The 21,372-nt window shown below is 40.6% G+C and overlaps 1 protein-coding gene and 1 pseudogene across 1 annotated transcript in view; one reads left to right on the top strand and one right to left on the bottom strand.

The window, feature by feature from the left end:
- The window catches only part of Shark (SH2 ankyrin repeat kinase), an 80,826-nt gene extending 63,125 nt beyond the window's left edge, over positions 1-17,701 (bottom strand). Inside the window, exons 1-3 of the mRNA XM_068367574.1 lie at positions 17,333-17,701; positions 12,784-12,878; positions 10,710-10,847 (exon numbers count right to left, since the gene is read on the bottom strand). Of these exons, the coding sequence (XP_068223675.1) occupies positions 10,710-10,847; positions 12,784-12,877 (232 nt within the window). The 5' untranslated portion in view covers position 12,878; positions 17,333-17,701. The remainder of the gene's footprint in view (positions 1-10,709; positions 10,848-12,783; positions 12,879-17,332) is intronic.
- A 1,435-nt stretch (positions 17,702-19,136) lies between these two features.
- LOC137634866 (sodium leak channel NALCN-like) overlaps positions 19,137-21,372 on the top strand; it is a 43,903-nt pseudogene continuing 41,667 nt past the window's right edge.

The following is a 21,372-nucleotide window of genomic DNA, read 5'->3' as shown; positions in this document are numbered from 1 at the left end:
CACCAATGGCATTGATAAAGAGGCTTACAAAACTCCACTTTTAGGAGTCTCTAATTTCCATTCATTATTTTCCCAAGATACCCCATATCACGTCAAAAAGTTTGCTTTTGAAACTTTGAAATATGTTTATGCTGTTTTGACATGGACTCATACAAGCTGCACAACACCTGATGGGATCAGGAGAGCATATATGGAACCCTATGGATTGTCTCAAGTGATTTTTAAATGCACTTCAAGTAATTTTCATGCCTAGACTATAGATATTTAAACAGCGGCAGTCTTCAGCTTCAATTTCTCTTCAAATATAAATACATAACTATTTTGAGTTTTTCAGATATATTAAAAAAATCAATGGAAATACTGTATATACACCACCAAAAATATAAAAACAATTGACTACACCTTTTAGACGATGGAAAATGAAAATACCAAACAAGTTAAACAAGATACTATAGTCCATTTCTTTTAGCGAGGCAGATTTGCACCAACTCGCAGCGGTGCCCTTTTAGCTCGGAAAAGTTTCCTGATCGCTGATTGGCTAAAATTATCTCGTCCAACCAATCAGCGATCAGGAAACTTTTCCGAGCTAAAAGAGCACCGCTGCGAGTCGGTGCAAATATGCATCGCTAAAAGAAATTGACTATAGTTGAGCACAGTATGTACACAGTACCCAAGGGGTCATCTGGCTAGGCTGAAAACTTTTAAGGCCAGGTTGGAAATGCTTTAATTTCTCCCTCAACAATTCCTGGATTTGATTCAAACATGAGATACGAGATTTTTAACATTTTTAATATTAACAAGAAATTGCTAACTCACATAAACCCCGAAGATATTCAAATTTATAAAGGGCGAAATATGAAAATACCAATTAGTAATTTTCACAAGAGAACCACAAAAGCCACACAATAACTTCATAATTACTGAAGCCAACTGCATGATGTGAAAAAATAGAGAAATGGGTAGTTGGAAAACCAATAATTCATATAGAAGTTAGGAATGAAAAAAAAAAGATTCAGGAATGTCAGAATTCACCAGATGACAAAGGTCTCACCAAATCAGTAGCCAATACCACGACAAATTATCATTATTATTATTACTATTACTTGTTAAACTACAACACTAGTTGGAAAAGCAGGATGCTATGAATAAAAGGGGTCAAACAGGGAGAATAGCCCAGTGAGGAAAGGAAATAAGGAGACTACGAAAGAAGTAATCAACAATTAAAAAAAAATATTCTAAGAACAGTAACAACATTAGAATAAATCTTTCATATATAACTGTTAAAACTTTAAAAAAACAAGAGAAAGAGAAATAGGATAGAATAGTGTGCCCGAGTGTACCCTCAAGCAAGAGAACTTTACCCCAAGACAGTGAAAGACCATGGTACAGAGGCTATGGCACTATCCAAGAGCAAAGAACAATGGTTTGATTTAAGAGTGTCCTTCTCCTAGAAGAGCTGTTTACCATAGCTAAAGTCTCCATAGCTAAAGTCTCTCTTCTACCCTTACCAAGAGGAAAGTAGCCACTGAACAATTACAGTGCAGTAATTAACCCCTTAAAGGAGGAAGAATTGATAGGTAATCTCAGTGTTGTCAAGTGTATGAGGACAGAGGGGATATGTAGAGAATAGGCCAGACTATTCGGTGTATGTGTACGCAAAAGGAAAATAACAAATTTGGAAATAATCTGTATTTTTCCTAACATACAAACCTGAAGCTATTTATTAGGGTATTACTTTCGGCAATGCTGAAAACCAGCCAAGACAATCTTAGTGAGGGATAATTACTCCATCCGCTAGTTAGCGGGAGGGGGTTGGGGTAGACTAGCTACCCCGCTCACTCACACCTGTCGGTTGAGTAACCACTTTCTGGCAGGACTTCTAGGGGGACAGGGTGGCGGGCCAATTTGTATAAATAGCTTCAGGTTTGTATGTTAGGAAAAATACAAATTATTTCCAAATTTGTTATTTGTTCCGACACAGATACAAACCTACGTTATTTATTAGGGTGACTTACTCTTAGGAGGGAGGAAGTCCTACCAACTGGCCTTGGTCATGACCCGGGGTCCTCTCTATATCAATCTGTAATCGATAGTAGAGGGAACCCTACCCTCGCTAAAATCAAAGTAGTTACAAGGTAACTTACTGATAGCGGCCTGCAGAAGCTTGTGTAAGAGACTCGTGGCTTGTCTTCACGTAGGAACTCGAGGATTCCAAGACATATCCAATACCCTCCCTCAAGAGGTATTGGTGACGTAACAAAGTATTCATCCATACCCAGGATGCACAAGGGAAATGATTCTTACCTGCAGAGGGGTAAGGTCAGCTATGCTTCGGTCTAGCGGAGCTACTTCCCCAGGGGGGGGGAGAAGGAGAAAGAAAGAAGTGAGCCAGACATTCTTTTCATTCACCCTAGACTAACCCGGGTAACCTTAGCCTTCAACCCTCTGCTACTTGTCCATCAAGGAGCCTGAGGCATTATATCACTTGTTGTGCGGCCACCACAGGACCAATGGAGAAGGTTTCCATGTTCCTGTGGGTTACGTCTTTCAGGTAGTGGGCTATGAAGGTCGTCTGACACTTCCACACACCCGCTTGCAATACCTGTGCCACAGAAAAATTTTTCTTGAATGCCAGAGACAATTGCAATGCCTCTGACGTCATGAGCTCTGGGTCGGTTGGACAGAGAAGGATCTGGATATAGAACGTATTCGATTACTTTCCTTATCCAGGAGGAAATAGTATTCCTCGTGACCTTCCCCGTGCTGACAAAAAGTGCTCGCACACGGGGGCGAACTTTTGCTGTTCTTTTTAAGTAACACCTCAGACTCCTCACTGGACATAGTAACAGTTGGTCTGGATCTTCGGTTACAGAACGAAGACTCTCTATTCGAAATGGGCCGAACCTGGAGTCCGGCACACCCGGATTTTGATTCTTAGCTGTAAACTCAGGGACGAAGTTGAGGATTACTTCCCCCCCATCTCCTAGAGTGGGAGACATCAGCAGATAGACCATGAAGTTCGCTGACTCTCTTGGCTGAAGCCAAAGCTAGCAGGAACACCGTCTTCCATGTGAGGTGGTGATCTGAGGCCTGGCGTAGTGGTTCATAGGGGAAGCCCTTCAGAGACCTGAGGACCCAAACCACGTTCCAAGGGGAAGGTCTTAGCTCTGCCTGGGGGCAAGTAAGCTCGTAACTACGTATGAGCAAAGAAAGTTCCGAGGAGGAAATATCGACTCCTTTCAGTCTAAAGGCAAGACTCAAGGCTGAGCGGTAGCCTTTGACTGCCGAGACCGAGAGAAGCTTTTTTACCCGAAGGTATACAAGAAACTCCGCTATGGTTGGAACAGAGGCATCGAGGGGAGAGATACCCCTTCCACGACACCAACCACAGAAAACTGACCACTTCGCCTGGTAGACTGCCTCTGTGGATCTCCTGAGGTGTCCAGCCATTCTTTTCGCAACCGGTTGCGAAAAGCCTCTCTGTGTGAGGAGGTGCTGGATAGTCTCCAGGCGTGAAGTCGAAGCAAGTCTACGGCTCTGTAAAAGATGTTGGCATGTGGTTGTTTGAGGAGGTCGTGTTGTGGAGGAAGCTCCCTCGGGATCTCCGTGAGGAGATGCAGAAGGTCCGGGAACCATTCTGCGTGATGCCATAGCGGAGATATGAGGGTCATTTGCAAATTGTTGCTTGCTCGTACCTGGTTGAGGACTTTTCTCATCAGACAGAAGGGGGAAACGCGTAAGCGTCCAGGTTTATCCACCGTTGTTGAAAAGCATCTTGCCAAAGAGCTTGGGGATCCGGGACTGGGGAGCAGTACAACGGGATCCTGAAATTCAGGGCCGTTGCGAACAGATCCACCGTCAGGGAACCCCACAAAGTCAGGAGTTTGTTGGCTATCAGAGGATTCAAAGACCACTCGGTGCCAACTATCTGAGTCGCTCTGCTCAGCTTGTCTGCTAGCACATTCCGCTTACCCGGAATGAAGCGAGCTGATAGAGTCACCGAGTTGTCTTCTACCCATCTGAGTATCTCTACTGCAAGATGGCACAGCTGCTGAGAAAAGGTACCGCATTGTTTGCTTAGATAAGCTACTACCGTGGTCTTGTCACTCATCAGCACCACGGAGTTCCCCGCCAGGACCTGGTGGAACTCTTTGAGGGCCAGAAAGGCTGCCCTCATCTCTAAGAGATTTATGTACCGTGAGACCCCCACCCTTCTTTTGATGCGTCCGAAAACAGCATCAATTCCGAGGGAGAGATGAGAAGATCGACCCCTTTGCAGAGGTTCGACTCTGCCAGCCACCACCTGAGGTCCTATTGTTTCTCTAGCCCTATGCAGACTAGGTGATCCCAGGAATCGGAGTGCTGTTTCCACTGGGATTTTAGTCGCCACTGGAGGGATCTCATCCTGAGGCGACTATTGGGGACCAGTCGGGTCAGGGAAGAGAGGTGACCTTGAAGGCGAAGCCAATTCTGCGCCAGGAGCTCTTCCTGACTGAGGAATACCTGTGCTATCTCCCTCGGTCTCTGGATTCTTTCGTCTGATGGAAACGCTTTGTGCCTTAGGGTGTCCAATCGCATGCCTAGGTATACTAGTTCTTGAGAGGGGAGCAGTTGAGACTTCTCGAGGTTTACCACGATCCCCAGATCCTGGCAAAACCTTAGAAGCTCGTCTCGGTGGCGAAGGGCCGCATCCGAGTCTACCAGAATCAGCCAGTCATCCAAGTATCCTAGGAGACGGATGCCGACTCTGTGAGCCCAAGATGATACTAGGGCGAATACTCTCGTGAATACCTGGGGTGCTGTGGAAAGACCGAAACACAGCACCCTGAACTGGTAATGCTTCCAATTGAACATAAATCTCAGATACTTCCTGGAAGACGGATGAATTGGGATCTGGAAGTATGAGTCCTTCAGATCTGAAGTACACATGAAGTCCAGAGGTCTTATTGCTTGTCTGACTGTGTCGGCCGTCTCCATCCTGAAAGGTGTCTGTTCGACAAACCTGTTCAGGGCCGAGAGGTCGATGACTGGTCTCCAGCCTCCACACGCCTTTTTCACAAGAAAGAGTCGACTGTAGAAGCCTGGGGACCCGTCGATGACCTCCTGGAGAGCGTCCTTCTCCAACATGGACTGGACTTCTGCCCTGAGGGCAAACTCCTGTGCGGATCCCTTCGTACAGGAGTTCAATGGAATCTGCACTCAAGTCAGTGGAGGGAGAGAGAGCGTGAACGGGATACGATACCCTGAACGAATCACCTCGACCGTCCAGGTTTCGGCCCCATGGTAAAGCCTCCTCTGCCAGCGGCTTTGCAGGCATCCCCCCACTGGTGGACAAATGGGAGGATTGCCTGCCTTATTGGGACGGGCCTTGGCCAGATCCCTTCTTACTCTTTCCCCCACGGAAGGACTTTTTGCTGTGAAAGGCCTGCTTTGCACCCTTTCTACCCTGCTGTTTTGGGTCTCTAGCCCTTTTCGGCTGCGGGTTCTGCTGTGTTTTCCGCAGTGGCTGAGAGGGGTAAGGTTTCACTGTTAAGGCCTTTTGGATGAGGGAGTCCTGACTGGACTTCCTCCACCTCTCTGCCACCCGCTCGACATCCTCGGGATGGAACAAAGAATTGCCCTCGAAAGGAGCATTTCTCAGACTCGCTACTTCGGCCTGAGGGAGATGTTTATAGAGCTTTCCTATGACAGCATCCCTCCTCTTCAGGATAGTGTTGGCCCAAAGGTTCACTACCTGATGAGAGAGGAACTCGATGGCCCGAGTGCCGGACAAAATGAAAGTCTCCAAAGACTTCCTGGAGGACTCCCAAGACAGGTCTTTAGACCGCATCAGTTGTCCTAAGGATCCCAACCAGAAATCCAGCCACGAAGTAGCTTGCATGGCGTACTTCGCCACCTTTTCCTAGTTTAGGATTTCAGAGGCCGAAAAGGAGACAGGGAGTCCCAAGAGTTTCTCGAAGGGGGTGGCCTTCGAGAGTGCCTCTGTAGAGTGGTCGAGAGGCAGCATTGGAAGGGATTCTCTGAGGATCTCATAGTAACTCCTCTGAAACACATACGGAGGGGGTAAGAGCTTGGAGGACGAGTTGGAGCGGAGAGAAGAGGTGGAACCAGTTGCCTGAGACACAGAATTCTGTTTGGCACTCTTCGGCCCCTTTGACCAGGGCAAAGCTGCACTGGTCCTATGAGGTTTCTGAGTGCCATAGAACTGGTCAAGGACCGTTTCTTTTCCATCTAGAGGGGCTGACGATGGATCTGGAAGTCCATTGATGGAATGGATGCAGGCTAGAACCTGCCAGAAGGCGTGTTCCGACTCCTTCCTCTCATCCTCTGTAAGCTTAGGGCTAGCGGCTGCTGGCAGAGCGTCGTCCTCAAGATCGCTCTGCCCTTCTACGTCCAAGCTCTCATCCATAGGAGCCCGGTGTGGGTCGAAGTCGTCAACTGTATCGACTGGGGATAAGGGAACTACCGGGGAGGTGCTTGCTTCCGGATGCCTGGGAGGCAGTGAGGAAGAAAGTCTGGCCGAGGATTTGGGGATGGTGAACAAATCCTTCAGTTCCCTCCTACGAGGCCGGAGATCCCCTGTCCCCAAGGGCCTAGAGGACTCCGTCGGCTTACGGGTGGAATGTAAGTCCATTGCCGTACGGGGTGAATCCTGTCCGGTCGCAGGGCGTGCCTCATTAGACACAATCTCGACCGGTAAAGAAGGGAGGGAGTCTCCATAGCAAGTATCCTCCTTGGGGGTTGAAGGACGAATCCTTTTCCTTTCCCCCTTTGGCCTGGCCTGTGGTATTTTGAACTGCAGGGGGCTACCCTGAGGTTCATGCCTAATCTCCTCTAGAGGTCTTTTGCGAGGGGATGATAGTCTCCCCTTGCCTGAGGGGCCCGCCTGCGCGAGAACTCCCGACCTCCTCCTAGGATCGGAGGGAGGAGAGGACCCCGGGAAGAGAGGAAGCAACAAGGGAATCCTAGGTATATCACCTAACGACTGGGAGCGGGGAACGACTCCGTTCATGGCTTGGCGCATTACATTAAATAAGTTGCTAAGCCACGGGGGGTCACGGGCTCCTGTGGAACTAGGGGGAAGGTCCTTAGGAAAGGACTCCTCCCTGGGTTTAGGAACCTGGGCAGGTTCCCTAACCCTCTTGTCCGATGGAAGCTTCTCTACAGGCAAGATAGGCACAGGCCTACCCTTAGAGATAGGATCTGGGCTCGGTCGCATAGGCGACCGTTGTCTCTGTTGAGGCCCATGGGGCTCGAGAGACTGACTATGAGCGCCAAGCTGATCGTGCGCTCTTGCGCCGAACTGTTGGTAGGTGGAAGGGGGCTCTCGCGGGCGCCTCTCCTGATTTCGTGCACCTTTTTCGCGCTCTTGGAGCGCCTGAGGTTGTTCGCGCACCTGGCGCACATAAGGTTGCTCGCGCGCATGGTGCGCAACAGGATGTTCGCGCGTATGGTACGCAACAGGATGTTCATACATATGGAGCCCCATATCATGAACCTGCATGCCATGATCGCCATTTTGTATGCGAGCGCCAAGGCGGTCGTGCGCGCCAATTTGGCCGTGCGCGCCAACCTGGTCGTGCACACGAGAGCTCTCAGGTTGTTGAGAGAACTCACTGCTACGCTCACCCGAAGGTTCATGATAGCTTATGTTGTGTGAGCGCGAACGATCAACACAACGAGAGTTTAAAAACTCTGTCATAATAAGAATGACTCTGGTCACGAGAACCCGAAAGTTCAGCGTGAACTGTGTTGCGCGAACTCGAAGGAACAACGCAACGAGAAACCGGAGATTCTCTGTCATGAAACACCGAAGTATTAGCGCGACTAGAGTTACGAGAACCCAAGGGTTCAGCATAACGCAGGTTACGAGACCCCGGAGGATCAGCATAACGAGGAATCGGGATTCCTCTGTCACGAGATCCCGAAGGATGAGCGTGACCGACGGTACGAGAACCCAGAGGTTCAACGTCACCGTCGTTACGAGAGCCCGAGGGTTCAGCGTAACAGAAACCCAAAGGTTTCAAGTCGCGAGAGCCCGAAGGTTCAGTGCGACGGAGACCCGAAGGCCTCCTGCTGTCATGAGAAACCGTGGGATCAACATGAATAGAGTCCGAAGACTCACGATCACGCCAGCCCGAAGGGTGATCGTCACGAGACCCCGAAGGGTCAACGTGAGGAGAACCAGTAGGTTCAAAAAGACGTCTCCTCACAGCCCGAGGTGGAGAAGGGTTACCCACCCCTCCACTCTACGAACCTCCGGAGAGGAACGTACAACAGACTCCGCCCGAGGGGGAGACTGAATAGGATCGACATATAAATCCTCTGCAGAGGAGGAAAGTTCACCCGAAGGAGAACTATGCTTATAACAAGGTTCTCTTTCCGCCCCTGGAAGAGAACCTAAAGCGTAAGGAGATTGCCGATGCACAGAGGCAACCTTCTCTCGCGAAAGAGAGATATGTTCCCCCGAGGGGGAAGCTTGCCTTGGAGAGAGCCCTGCCACCGCCCCTGGGGAGTTAGCTAATTCCTCGGCGTTGGAACCAGACCCAAAGTCTGGCAAGGAACAGGCGCTCCCCGGAGGAAGAGAAGGAGCCGACTCACTGGGGGAGCCGTCATTCTCGTCTATCCCCCAGGGTTGACCTGGAGTCACAAGCCCTGCGCTACTGCTCGACCATTCCCCGGAAGGGCCTGGTCGAGGATTAGCTTCGGGCAGAGATTTGGGCGTAAAAGAAGCAGAAGCCCGCGATTTCTTCAATTTCGAGGAAGACCCCGAAAGTGAAGATTCGCGTTTAGACTTCTTTTTCTTCTTACGCGCAAGCCTCTCCCACTGGGAGGCAGGCCACTCCCTACACTCGGAATAGGTGTTGTCCCGCGAACACTGAGTTCCCCGGCAAGCCGGGCATAAAAGATGTGGGTCTGTCTCCAAGGACGACATGAAGGTACCACAGCGGCGGCCCTCAATTCCAGGACATGTCCGCATAGCGGGACAAACATACACGCAAACACACACAAAAGAAAAAGGAAAAGCAATAAAGCCAAGGCAGGTTGTTAACGGGAGAGAGAGAGACGGCACGTCTACACTCTACCGAGCCAAAAGCAAAAGTGGTTACTCAACCGACAGGTGTGAGTGAGCGGGGTAGCTAGTCTACCCCAACCCCCTCTCGCTAACTAGCGGATGGGGTAATTATCCCTCACTAAAATTGTCTTGGCTGGTTTTCAGCGTTGCTGAAAGTAATACCCCAATAAATAGCGAAGGTTTGTAGCTCTGTCGGAACAAATGATCTATAACCAGAGAGAAGGATTCAATGTAGTACTGTCTGGCTGGCCAAAGTACCTACTAACTCTCTAGCGGTAGTATCTAAACAGGTGCAAGTAAGTGATGGTACAAAAGAGAATTGTAATTTGTATGAAGACCTTCAGTTTTCATTATCAAATAAAAAAAGTTAGAAATATTAGTTAGTTTTACAAATATGTAATCAAAGTGAGACTCCATAAATAAAGTTTAAAGTGACATAATTGAAGACAAACACTAACAAACATAAAAGCACACTACACTAATATAGTTCTTTATTAAGCCTTTAGCATCACAAATAATTCAAAAGGCAGTATATCATTGATACAAAATAACAAAATACTCACACAAAATAGTTGAATATTAAATACCGAACTTGTACTTGCATTAACATCATACAAGGAACAATGATAATGTATTCAAAGACGACTAACTTCTTAGCTGCTATGTTATTGAATAAGGAAAAGGAATGAAAAAACAACAATTCCACAACAGAAATGGTTGAAAAAAAAATTCCTATTGATAATAAGAATTAAAGAAGAGTACTGTATATTTTAGATGATATACTAATTTGGATTTTATTCAGTTAAAAGTGCATCTTTGGGTAACCTTTAATATCTCCAGTTAGTACATGGGAATATTCTATTATCAATACATGAGAGAGAGAGAGAGAGAGAGAGAGAGAGAGAGAGAGAGAGCTTGCAACATTAATTTTTCATTAACCCTGTACATCCAAATTTAGTACTTGATCAGTAGGAAAATCAAAAGAATTACCCCTTTCGATAAGGAAAAATTATGATCCATTCCTCAGAATGTAATTCAAGGAAGATGGGTTTCACTCAAGGACTGGTACCAACTGGATCAGCTTATTTCCAGTGAAACATCTGTAGGCAAAGGTATAATCAAGACAAAAGCAAACATGTTCCAGATTCAGTGATAAAAGGACAAAATCTGAACTTATCCTACCAATCAAACTGCTTCCGACATAATTTCCTCAAACTAAAACTTCCCTACCAGTATCTAAATTTCTAAGAATTATACACAGATGCATATCCCATATCCTCCCCTAAGTATGGACATTCACTGATTGCAAAACCTTACTCAACTCATTACTTTTCTTTATTACACCAATCAATAACAATTATCTTTCTAATTAGGCATGAATGTTTTTAAACCACACAATACTACCTAGTACTGTCACAATATGTTTCCAGGGCTTCCCGAAGGTTAAAATCACTGGCTACACCAATTTTTGTACTTACTGCACGGCCTCTATTATGTTTCATTTAAAACATTTCTAGATGGCTAAAATTACTACTTTTCCTAAATGTGTGGGTGTCATAATCAACCTGGCTCTATGCCTTATGCTTTACTGCATTACATAAAAGTTTTAACTATGAACACAATAAATACTTACCCAGTGAAAAAAATGCATCCTCATGATATTTCCTTATTAGAATGTGAAGTGGAAGACCCTCGGTGATGAATGACAGGACATAATTTCCAGGCGAGGAACAGCTTTCTCGTACAAGAAATGTTCCTTCCTCTTTTCCTTCTGCAGTGTAAAGGATAGAAAGTGATAAGTATGCAACATAAAAATCCTATGTGTAACTTCATCAGTTTATGTGCATTAATTTCTTTATTATTATTACTTGCTAAGCTATATCTATGGATATTTATTTACAATTACAAAACATCAAATACAGAAAAAGGCCTCAATAGAAGACTAAAACAACTTTAATAATAAATTCTTATTTCTATTCTCACCTGATGTTCATATTGCTTCTCCTCAAGCTCAGTTTAATCTAGCTTTACCTGTAGAATTTTTTACATTTTGTAATTTTCCAATTAAATAAACACATGCCAGTAAAGGAAGAAACATTCTAGTGGTAAGTGGTGACTAAAGTGCCAGTCTCTTTGATTTTTCAATTACTCAGTACAAAATACCATTACTGTATATTACAAGGTTATATAACAGTGTGCACTATACTGTAGCTGGTCTTGAAGAACCCCAAACTTTCTTCCTTCTCATTTAAGTCAAACTCAATAACTCAAGCTAAAATGTATGTGAAAATTATTACATGGACTTAGATATAACACAACAGTAAGACCCTTTTCGTTGCAGTTAAAGACAAAAGTTTAGAGTTTTTGACAGGAGAGCACGCGCTTCGATTAGCTTAACTCATTGCCTGGCAGTAACTACCTTGTTAACGATTTCCATAGCCACTCCAGACATTCTCTATTTAAAAGGACGAAGGGTTTGTATATGCATAGGAACAAATAACTATACAAATAAATATCTCATATATAAACTATAAAAACTTTAACAAAACAAGAGGAAGTCATATAAAATAGAATAGTGTGCCTAAGTGTACCCTCAAGCAAGAGAACTCTTACCCAAGATAGCAGAAGACCATGATACAGAGGCTATGGCACTACCCAGTACATATAAGTAGTATGTCAGATTAGGATGTTTTGAGGATACAATAAACCTCCCACAAGTTATTAGGAAAAAGTTTTTCGACCTAGAACATTTATGTCACTGTTACCAAAGGCTGGACTAGTTCACGTAAAGTGTGCCACACGTATACAGTATCTGATTTTGTGGTGAAAGAAAACTCTGTAATGCAGTACCTGAACAAAGAAAACAGAGTATAAGCTTCCCTAAGTTGCTATTGCTATGCCATTCCGGCTCGTCGTTGCCTCTATGTTAGCGCGCACATTGTTCAGATTTGTTGTTTCCTCTATGCCTTTCTGATTAACTTTCCCCAAAAAACTTTTTCTCTCCTAACCTGCTCTAAACTTGCAGAAGGGCCGGAGATACTAGGGCAGACGAGTTAGTTGGACCAGCAGAAGATGCTAGAGATACCGAGGCAGGAAAGGCTGAAGATCCTGTAGAAGGTTTGGTAGAAATTTGGCAGAAGAGTCTGGAATCATTTACTTCAACTTGGTCACCTATTAGCTGAACATTTGTTCAATCAGAGGGACTGATAAGCTGACACAGTAACACACTCAGCAAAATGACTGTATAAATCACAATACTATCCTCACCATGTGAAACAAAAGGAACACCGATCTTTATTACCCTGCAATTATTTGTCTGAGCCATCAACACAGGAATGCACAGCAAAACCAGAAGACATCACCCCATTTACCCACAGCTAAATAGCCTCTTAATATCAATAAAACATTATCTTCATTCTTAGATAAAACTAACAAAGCTGTAACGACTTGAATAACAATTATTGTAAAGTGTAATGTGCTATTATTGCCATACAAACTCAATACTCCAAAGGAGGGGAAGACTATTACCGAGAAAGAAAATGGGAAGTTTTCAGAGCTCAGGGAGATACGTCAGCATTCTAACCAGCTTCTAAAAAGGAAGCCATGTGAACCTCAGGAAAAAATTGCATAGATCTAATTCAGGTGTATATCATAAAATGGTTTTCTAGTATAAAAGCACATGCAGTTCAATCTTTTCAGATTCTCACCTTTAGCAAGGATTTCATTTGCTTCTTCACCAGTAATCTTCCCAAAAAAACACCTGTCATCGTCTATTTCAGAGCGAGAAGCTGATGACGCCATTCTGCAAACAGAAAAAACATATTATTGAGCATCACTGTTAATAACACACAAAGAAATTCATAGCTTAAAGTAGCGATCTTAAAAAACAAACACCTATGAACTACACTTAGTAAAAGTTATACAGCCCCAAGGTAGGACCCAGTCACATAGATCGACAATAGGAAGAACATATTTCAAATGTAAAAAATTATTTAACTCAAATAAATATCAATGTATTTTAAAGATGTCCTGGCTAACAAGCTATATTACAATAATCTTAAGTCACTGACTAATTTGCATAAAGATTTCTAAAGATATGATACATTTAAATAGGAAAAGACAAAAGAGGATGGATGAAAAGAGAAAAGCATAAAATAATGCAGCTGGGGAGTGTAACGACAACATTCAACCCATACTGGATATCATACAAGGCACAGTTCGGACACTATAACTATGAAACCCTAGGCTATTTGAGCATATTGCACTCGGCCAAATCACACAAAGACTACATTCAATCATGTAAAATGGAAAAAATTTAATGTACCCTTCAATAAAATATTCAGATTTTAAATAATTTGGTAATTTTTCTTTTATTCTATAGTGGTTGATTACGATGGTGGTACATATCGAGCTTCTTGTTCTGATTGAGGTAAGGGTAGTTATGCTAACCCAAGAACATACCCAAGGGGGTTTATTCAAGGGTTTTCAAAGTACTACAATACCCTTGGTCAGTGGGAGGTCTAGGGGATGCGAAACTCCCCCAGTCTGGTTAGGACATGTCACCATGATGTTAGATGAAGTAGCTTTAGGTTACATTGTATCCTTTTACTTCACTAGTTTCCCTATTCCCCCAACAAAAACGCTAAAGTTTCCAACGATAGTTGCTTATTATCATTTGTCTTGGAAAGTGACTACAGGGTATTTCAAAAATCATTGATTTATGATACAGATGAAGGTCAAAATCATCCATTAGAAAAAATAATTGGTAAATGCTTAGCAAACAAGAAACTCTTCCTTTCCCCAGTTACCAAACTTAGGTTTAACCTTACTCTGTGAGTGATGAATGGGTAAACTTATCGAGAGAGAAAAAAAAAAGGAAAACTATCCATTTAACCCCACAATACATTTCTGGCAACTTTCAAAAATTTACTATAGGCCTAAACAATGTCCATATAATATCATGCTAAATTTCCCTTGTACAATGTACAAAAAAAAAAAAACTTCAGCATATTATTATTATAATTATTACTTGCCAAGCTACAACCCTGTTGGAAAAGCAGGATGCTATAAGCCCAAGGTCTCCAACAGGGAAAATAACCCAGTGAGGAGAGGAAACAAGAAAATAAACAAACTATTAGTAATGAACAATTAAAATAAAATATTCTAAAAACAGTAACATTAAAATAAATCTTCCATATATTAACCATACAAAATTACAAAGAACAAGAGGAAGAGAAATAACATAGAATTGTGTGCCTGAGTGTTCCCTCAAGCAAGATTTTGAGATCCCCACTACCAATCAGACTTAGATAACAAGTGTTCCTACTCACAAAAAATACAAGTGTCCCCGAATGGACCACCAGTGAAGCAGTACTATAACTTTACTTTAAATAAAAACAAAAATAAATTTGTATAAATATACAACAAGTGTACAGTACTCTTATCCTCTCGGCTATCTTTTTGCCGAACGACCCTTACACGTAAATTTTGTTGCAAACAATGTTTCCCCAACTACAACTATATTTTCAACTTCCTCGTTCCATTAGGACCTGACTTTCTTTTCAAATTCCAAATATATTTTCAAGCCTGAAAAATATATTTCACCAGGAGAACAAACACATGAATACTACCTAATCTAAGGTTCCCCACTAAACCTAACCTACCTATTGGGAGGGTTATACTCTCACTGCGATACCCCATTAGGGAACCAGATCCTTACACTAACATAAGTATCTATTGTTTGACAATCTCGGTTATAGTGAAAGAAGGGATTAATGAAATTAACTATTTTTCCATGGTTCAAAATTTCTTTAAAAAAATTAATTTACATCTTTGAAATAGGAAATTTTGTGGTACCTCCAAACGGGATTTTTCCCTTTACATACGGTATTGATAGCACAGTTTGGACACTTGAAACAATTCACGACTACAAAACAATTTATCAGTAGCTTCTATGTGTTTAAAACAATATTTAAATAACCATATAAGAATACAGTACAGTATTTGCAAACAGGGCACAAACCATCCTACAGAAACAAGAGCAGTTAAGAACTGTACAGATATAAAAAAGATAAAATCAGTGCAGCGATTTAGATATGACTAAAAAAAAAAAAAAAAAAAAAAAAAAAAAAAAAAAAAAAAAAAAAAAAAAAAAAAAAAAAGAGACCTGACAATAAAGATAGTGCTGATTGGTAATCTAAATGGCAGCCAGGATCTAATGATCAAAGAAAATGGGAGCTCAAAATCAATTTTCTGTAGGAAACTGTTCATTTAGGTAGTAGGTTGGCCTGGGCACTAACCGCCCGTTGAGATACTACCACTAGAGAGTTATGGGGTCTTTTGATTGACCAGACAGTACTACATTGGATCCTTCCCTCTGGTTACGGTTCATTTTCCCTTTGCCTACACACACACATACAATGAATAGTCTGGCCTATTCTTTACATATCCTCCTCTGTCCTCATACACCTGACAACACTGAGATTATCAAACAATTCTTCTTAGTTCACTGTAATTGTTCAGTGGCTACTTTCCTCTTGGTAAGGGTAAAAGACTCTTTAGCTATGGTAAGCAGCTCTTCTAGGAGAAGGACGCTCCAAAATCAAACCATTGTTCTCTAATCTTGGGTAGTGCCATAGCCTCTGTACCATGGTCTTCCACTGTCTTTGGTTAGAGTTCTCTTGCTCGAGGGTACACTTGGGCACACTATTCTATCTTATTTCTCTTCCTCTTAGTTTATTAAAGTTTTTTATAGTTTATATAGGAGATATTTATTTTAATCTTGTTGGTCTTCTTGAAATATTTAATTTTTTTTTTTTTTTTCCTTTCCTCACTGAGCTATTTTCCCTGTTGGAGCCCCTGGGCTTATAGCATCCTGCTTTTCCAACTAGGGTTGTAGATTAGCAAGTAATAATAATAATAATAATAATAAAAAGCTACACATAAACCGAGTCTGAAGAAAGTGCCAATAGGTTATGAACACATTTCTTTGTATATCAAGGCAGTTTTAGTGTTAACATAGACCTAAATATGTAAATTACTTTGAAGTATTGTATTTGTAATAATAATAATTCTTTTCCGAAACAGATTTTGTTATAAGGCATGGTAAAGTGCTAGCCGTACTGGTGTCTTAAACTCTGAATTGAATGGGGCAAGTGAATAACAACTTACACCTTATGTTACAATGATATGAAGAGTACTATACCGGTGTTGCAATCTATTTGTTGACAATGGAGACCACTTGCTCATGTCCTATTCCCAAGCACCTCCAAAACCTTATATTTTTCCACTGTAAAATTTAAATACTGATTTAAAGTATTTTCTCTCAGCTTGATAAAAGAAAAAAAATTTTACATTCAATAAAGACTTGCACACAATTATTTTAAGGAATATAAAAAAAGCCTGCATACTCACATCTGATTGGAGAGTACCATGATTACTGTAGTCCTTCATTGTATTTTCTTATTTACAGTACATCCAATTTTGACGTTAATCCTAACATTAGACAGCCTGTCTATATTTTCTAGCTAGACTAAAGCTAACATTGTAACATAGTTGAGGCACCGAGCCAATATTAACGTTCGTCTTATAACCCCGCCGATGATGTGTTCCGAGTTTCAAAAAACTTAGGAGAATTCTACAATTCTAAGCTACTACCTTTACCTAACTTAACCTAAAACACAATGTTCTTACTTAGCAGTGGGAGGGAGGCTAGGATTGAGGCTCTCCCTTTTTCTAAGCTAAGAATGGGGAAAAAACTGGAGCCTTTGTATATCAGCGGCCAGTGCCTCACGAGGCTATTAAAAATGGACATCAATTAACCTAAACTTTTCCCCCTAACCTAAAAGCCGTGTCTTTACCTACTTACCTAACGGGAGGGCTAACGCCCCCCTGCGACCCCCATTACACTGCCGTATTCTAAGACATAATAATACATATAGGTGGCCGCAATCATACATACACCCTTAAAAAACTTTTGAATATATCTATGCAGAAATGAAATATTTCTAGGAAAATTTGGGTGGTAAAAAATAAGATTGTGTAATAACAAATACCTTAACAGTAGCTTGGCTGTAAATTATTAGCCAAATTCTACTTAAGTTAACATTAAACTTCCTTCCAAAGACAGGATATCCTGATCATAGCCTACATAAAGAATTGTGGTTATAATTTTACTGTATTACAAGGCAATCACAGTAAAAACTTTACCTATATGCTATACAATTAAGCTTCCAATAAACCAAAAAAAAAACTCACCTTTCAAAAGATGTCCATGAGCAAAGCTAAAAAGTTTCGCAGACAAGACCTTTGCTTTAACGGTTCACCGAAGAACTAATGGCATTTGCCCAAGACTCTAGAGATAATTGCTCCCAGACAACAAGACTTCACAACACTCTATTAGTTGTCATTACTTCTCCGGGAACAAACAGAGAAAATAGACATCTTAAAGCTTAAATGGAAATTGTCCAAAATCCAGGTTGTATATTGTGATGTGTTCCTTAAGTCAGCGTAAAGTAGCTCAGCAAGATACGACGAACGTAAATTTATGGCGACGGTGGGTCACTGTCATTGACACTTGTTACTCATTCATTGTTTACAAGGTTGTACTATATCGGTCTGCTAGTCTACAGACTACATGCCGTCTTGCCAGATATGGGAATTTATCCCTAGATTTGGGAATTTTTGTGTGTCTGATGGGGATATTCTGTACAAATTTCTATGGCGAAGAAAAAAAAAGAGTAAATCTTTATATTGTCGCAGTTAGTTTACTTACATTTATATGATGCACAGTGAGTAATTTCTATATTAGCAAAGCCTACATGATCAGAAGGAAAATATATTTGTGGAAATGGGGATATCTGGGCTGTTTTGGGGATTTTATATCATAAGTATTGTGGATTTTTACACTAACCCATATGGCAACAGTGTAACTACATGTGACATTGACAATTTGACAGAACGACCATCACATTTCCTGAATTTCCCATTTTGAGAAAATCCCTTTCATAATATATTAAAACATTTCTCAAAAAAATATGTCTTACTGGCTAAGTTATCTACAATATAAATAAATAAATATAATGAATTCATGATGTATTTTCCATCACGACAGATGGCTAAACCACAACATATTATTACGATTTGTCTCATATGACACCCCAAGAATAAGATGCAGTTTTTATTATTATTATTATTATTATTATTATTATTATTATTATTACTTTCTCTTTTCTTCCATGTAATTTCTTAAAAAGTACAATGAATTGTTGAACCATTAGCAATACTTGCAATATTATAGTCCCGTTCATTGATGTTGATACCTTTATAGGCCTTTGTTACAATAAAAGTGTGTTATAAGCCCAAGTCCATTAAGCATGAAGCTTTTATATGGACCAGATTTAGTTAACATAAGAATAAGTACACGTAAGTGTTATGGCCTAGTTGAAGACACACACAAATACAGAGAAGTATAGCATGACAGTTACCAATAGTGCATACTATTTTATAAATTAATTATGGGTTTCAAAGTCGCTGGCCCTACCTCTTGGAAACAGCAAAAGCTATGGAATACTGCTTATCACCTACACATAACTTTTTCTTAGAATTGCTTTGGACAAATGTTAACTTATATTTCCTTGATGATGTGAAGCCTTCACAGTGTTTATTCTCTGATCAAGAAAATTACATGTCTTTCAGATTATCATATACGGAAGTAAATATAATTGAATTTTATGTTTATTATATATTTGTCTTATGAAAAGACATCAAATAGAGACTGGTTTAGCTGATGTAACGCATAAAATTCTAGTAGCTCAACGACTCAGCCCCACCCATGGCATAAAATAATCAACGAACATTTGGCGTCTCAATCCATATGATTAAATTTATCTATGATAACTTGCAATGTAATCTCACGAATCTCTCGTTGTATATCATAAAAAACCGACATGTGTGATGACATTTGAACTGGGCCAAGTAAAACCTTGAGAGCGGAGAGCATTGGATGTGAGTTTGCGCTAGATGGGCGGATGCGCCTCGTAGTCCTCCTTCTCCTCCACCACCTCCTCCTCCTCCTTCTCCTCCTCCTCCTCCACCAATCACACTCCAAGCCAAGTCTAAACATGGAATACTGCAGAAGCTGCCGTGGTCATCTGCACGAATTGCTATGAAGTCCCACTTAATATATCTGCACACACTATCAAGGTCAGTTTTCCGCCTTAGTAAGCAAGTCTGCTGCAGATCGCGTATATATAATAGTCGTGGGTAATTGATTGATGTGATTTCACCCGTGATCCAAAAATATCACCTTACGTGGTTGCGAATATCGGTGATTTACCGGAGCTGCGATTAGAGACCTACTTATATAAATGTCCAAGCATGATTCGCTTGCAGCAATTCTTGCTATGTGCTTGTAATTCTAACATATGGTGCCTGGCAATCAATATAAATATCTCTTGATTTTTTTACAAAGGATTTTTTACAATGCATCGGAAATAGCAACGTAAATACGAATTGGTAACTCATTACCTCTCGAAAGGATGACAGGAAGTGTCAAAATTTCCATGATGCAGCATCTTATTGTTCGAGAGTTTATCTGGACTGCACGAACGATCAATAACGAACAAAACAGGATGTAAGATACACGATGAATCAGGGAGTGAAAATAAATATTTGATAAGATGCGTAATTTATTATCCTATTTTTTCGAAATTTGTTTTTTAAAGCAATAGTTACGGAAATACGCATTTAGTTCATTTGTACATCAGGATTTTTCGATATAAGCCTACAATGTACTTTTATGGAGGGGTATAAAGAGCGAGAACCTGGTATTTTATTATTATTATTATTATTATTATTATTATTATTATTATTATTATTATTATTATTATTGTTGTTGTTGTTGTTGTTGTTGTTGTTGTTGTTGTTGTTGTTAGCTAAGCTATACCCGTAGTTGGAAAAGCAGGATGATATAAGCCCGAGGGCTCCAACAGGTTTATTATTATTATCATCATCACTATTATTATTATTATTATTATTATTATTATTATTATTATTATTATTATTATTATTATTATTATTATTATTATTATTAGCTAAGTGACAACCCTAGTTGGAAAAGCAGGGTGCTATAAGCCCAAGGGCTCCAACGGGTTTATTATTATTATTATTATTATTATTATTATTATTATTATTATTATTATTATTATTATTATTGTTGTTGTTATTATTATTATTATTATTATAAGCTGGAAACGCAGAATGCCGGAACTTAAATATATTAATAGGGAAAAAACAACCGTGTGAATAATCAATGAATATAAGTATGGCAGAGAAATGAAAATATGATAAATATAGAACTAAATGACAAAGTTGGATAAATAATTAACTTATAAACTATTAAACAAGAATTATCAGCTTGCTGAATTAAGAATTGAGTCCCAAGTCAAAGAGTGTGTATATATATATATATATATATATATATATATATATATATATATATATATATATATGTGTGTGTGTGTGTGTGTGTGTGTGTGTGTGTGTGTGTGTGTGTGTGTGTGTGTGTGTGTGTGTAAACATGGAATCACCTAAAAAAAACTAATAGTAATTAGAAATTTGTATTGGAATCAGTACAAGAGATAGGCGGAAAATTTCCTAAACAATATCAAGGATAATTTTAAAAAGACTAAACACATAATAAAGAAATGATTAAAAATGAGGGTAAAATCCCTGAGAGTTGAAATAGGATTAGCAGAAATATAATCTAGAACGACACCAGATAATAAAGAGAGAGAGAGAGAGAGAGAGAGAGAGAGAGAGAGAGAGAGAGAGAGAGAGAGAGAGAGAGAGAGTAAACGCATGTTATACATTTGTTCATGTTTTTGCAGTATCGTTTGTTCGGAATTTATAGAAATGAACTATGTCATTGTATGAACAATGCAAGGAGTATTTTTGTTCACTTAGGTATGAATCAGGTATTTCGTAACAGTCGCTTAAACCTGATAAATGGTCGTCTGTTATATTCCAACTTATGTCGTTCTTTTATAATTGCTTTTCGTTTTCACGACATTTAACACATTTTTTTTAAATTGTCCTTCGTTTGTTTTACCAAATATAGACATTTTAAATACAATGCCTTGTAAGAATGTATGTCTTTAGGAACTTGCTCATAGCTGCACTAATTTACATACATAGTTGTGGAATGATCTTCCTAATCGGGTAGTTGAATCAGTAGAACTTCAAAAGTTCAAAGTTGGAGCAAATGTTTTTATGTTGACCAGGATGACGTGAGTCTT

The sequence above is a fragment of the Palaemon carinicauda genome, chromosome 45 (assembly GCF_036898095.1).
Source record: "Palaemon carinicauda isolate YSFRI2023 chromosome 45, ASM3689809v2, whole genome shotgun sequence".
In the NCBI taxonomy this organism is placed as follows: Eukaryota; Metazoa; Arthropoda; class Malacostraca; order Decapoda; family Palaemonidae; genus Palaemon; species Palaemon carinicauda.
The sequence above is the reverse complement of the archived record's forward strand: the minus strand, read 5'-3'. Positions and strand labels throughout refer to the sequence as shown.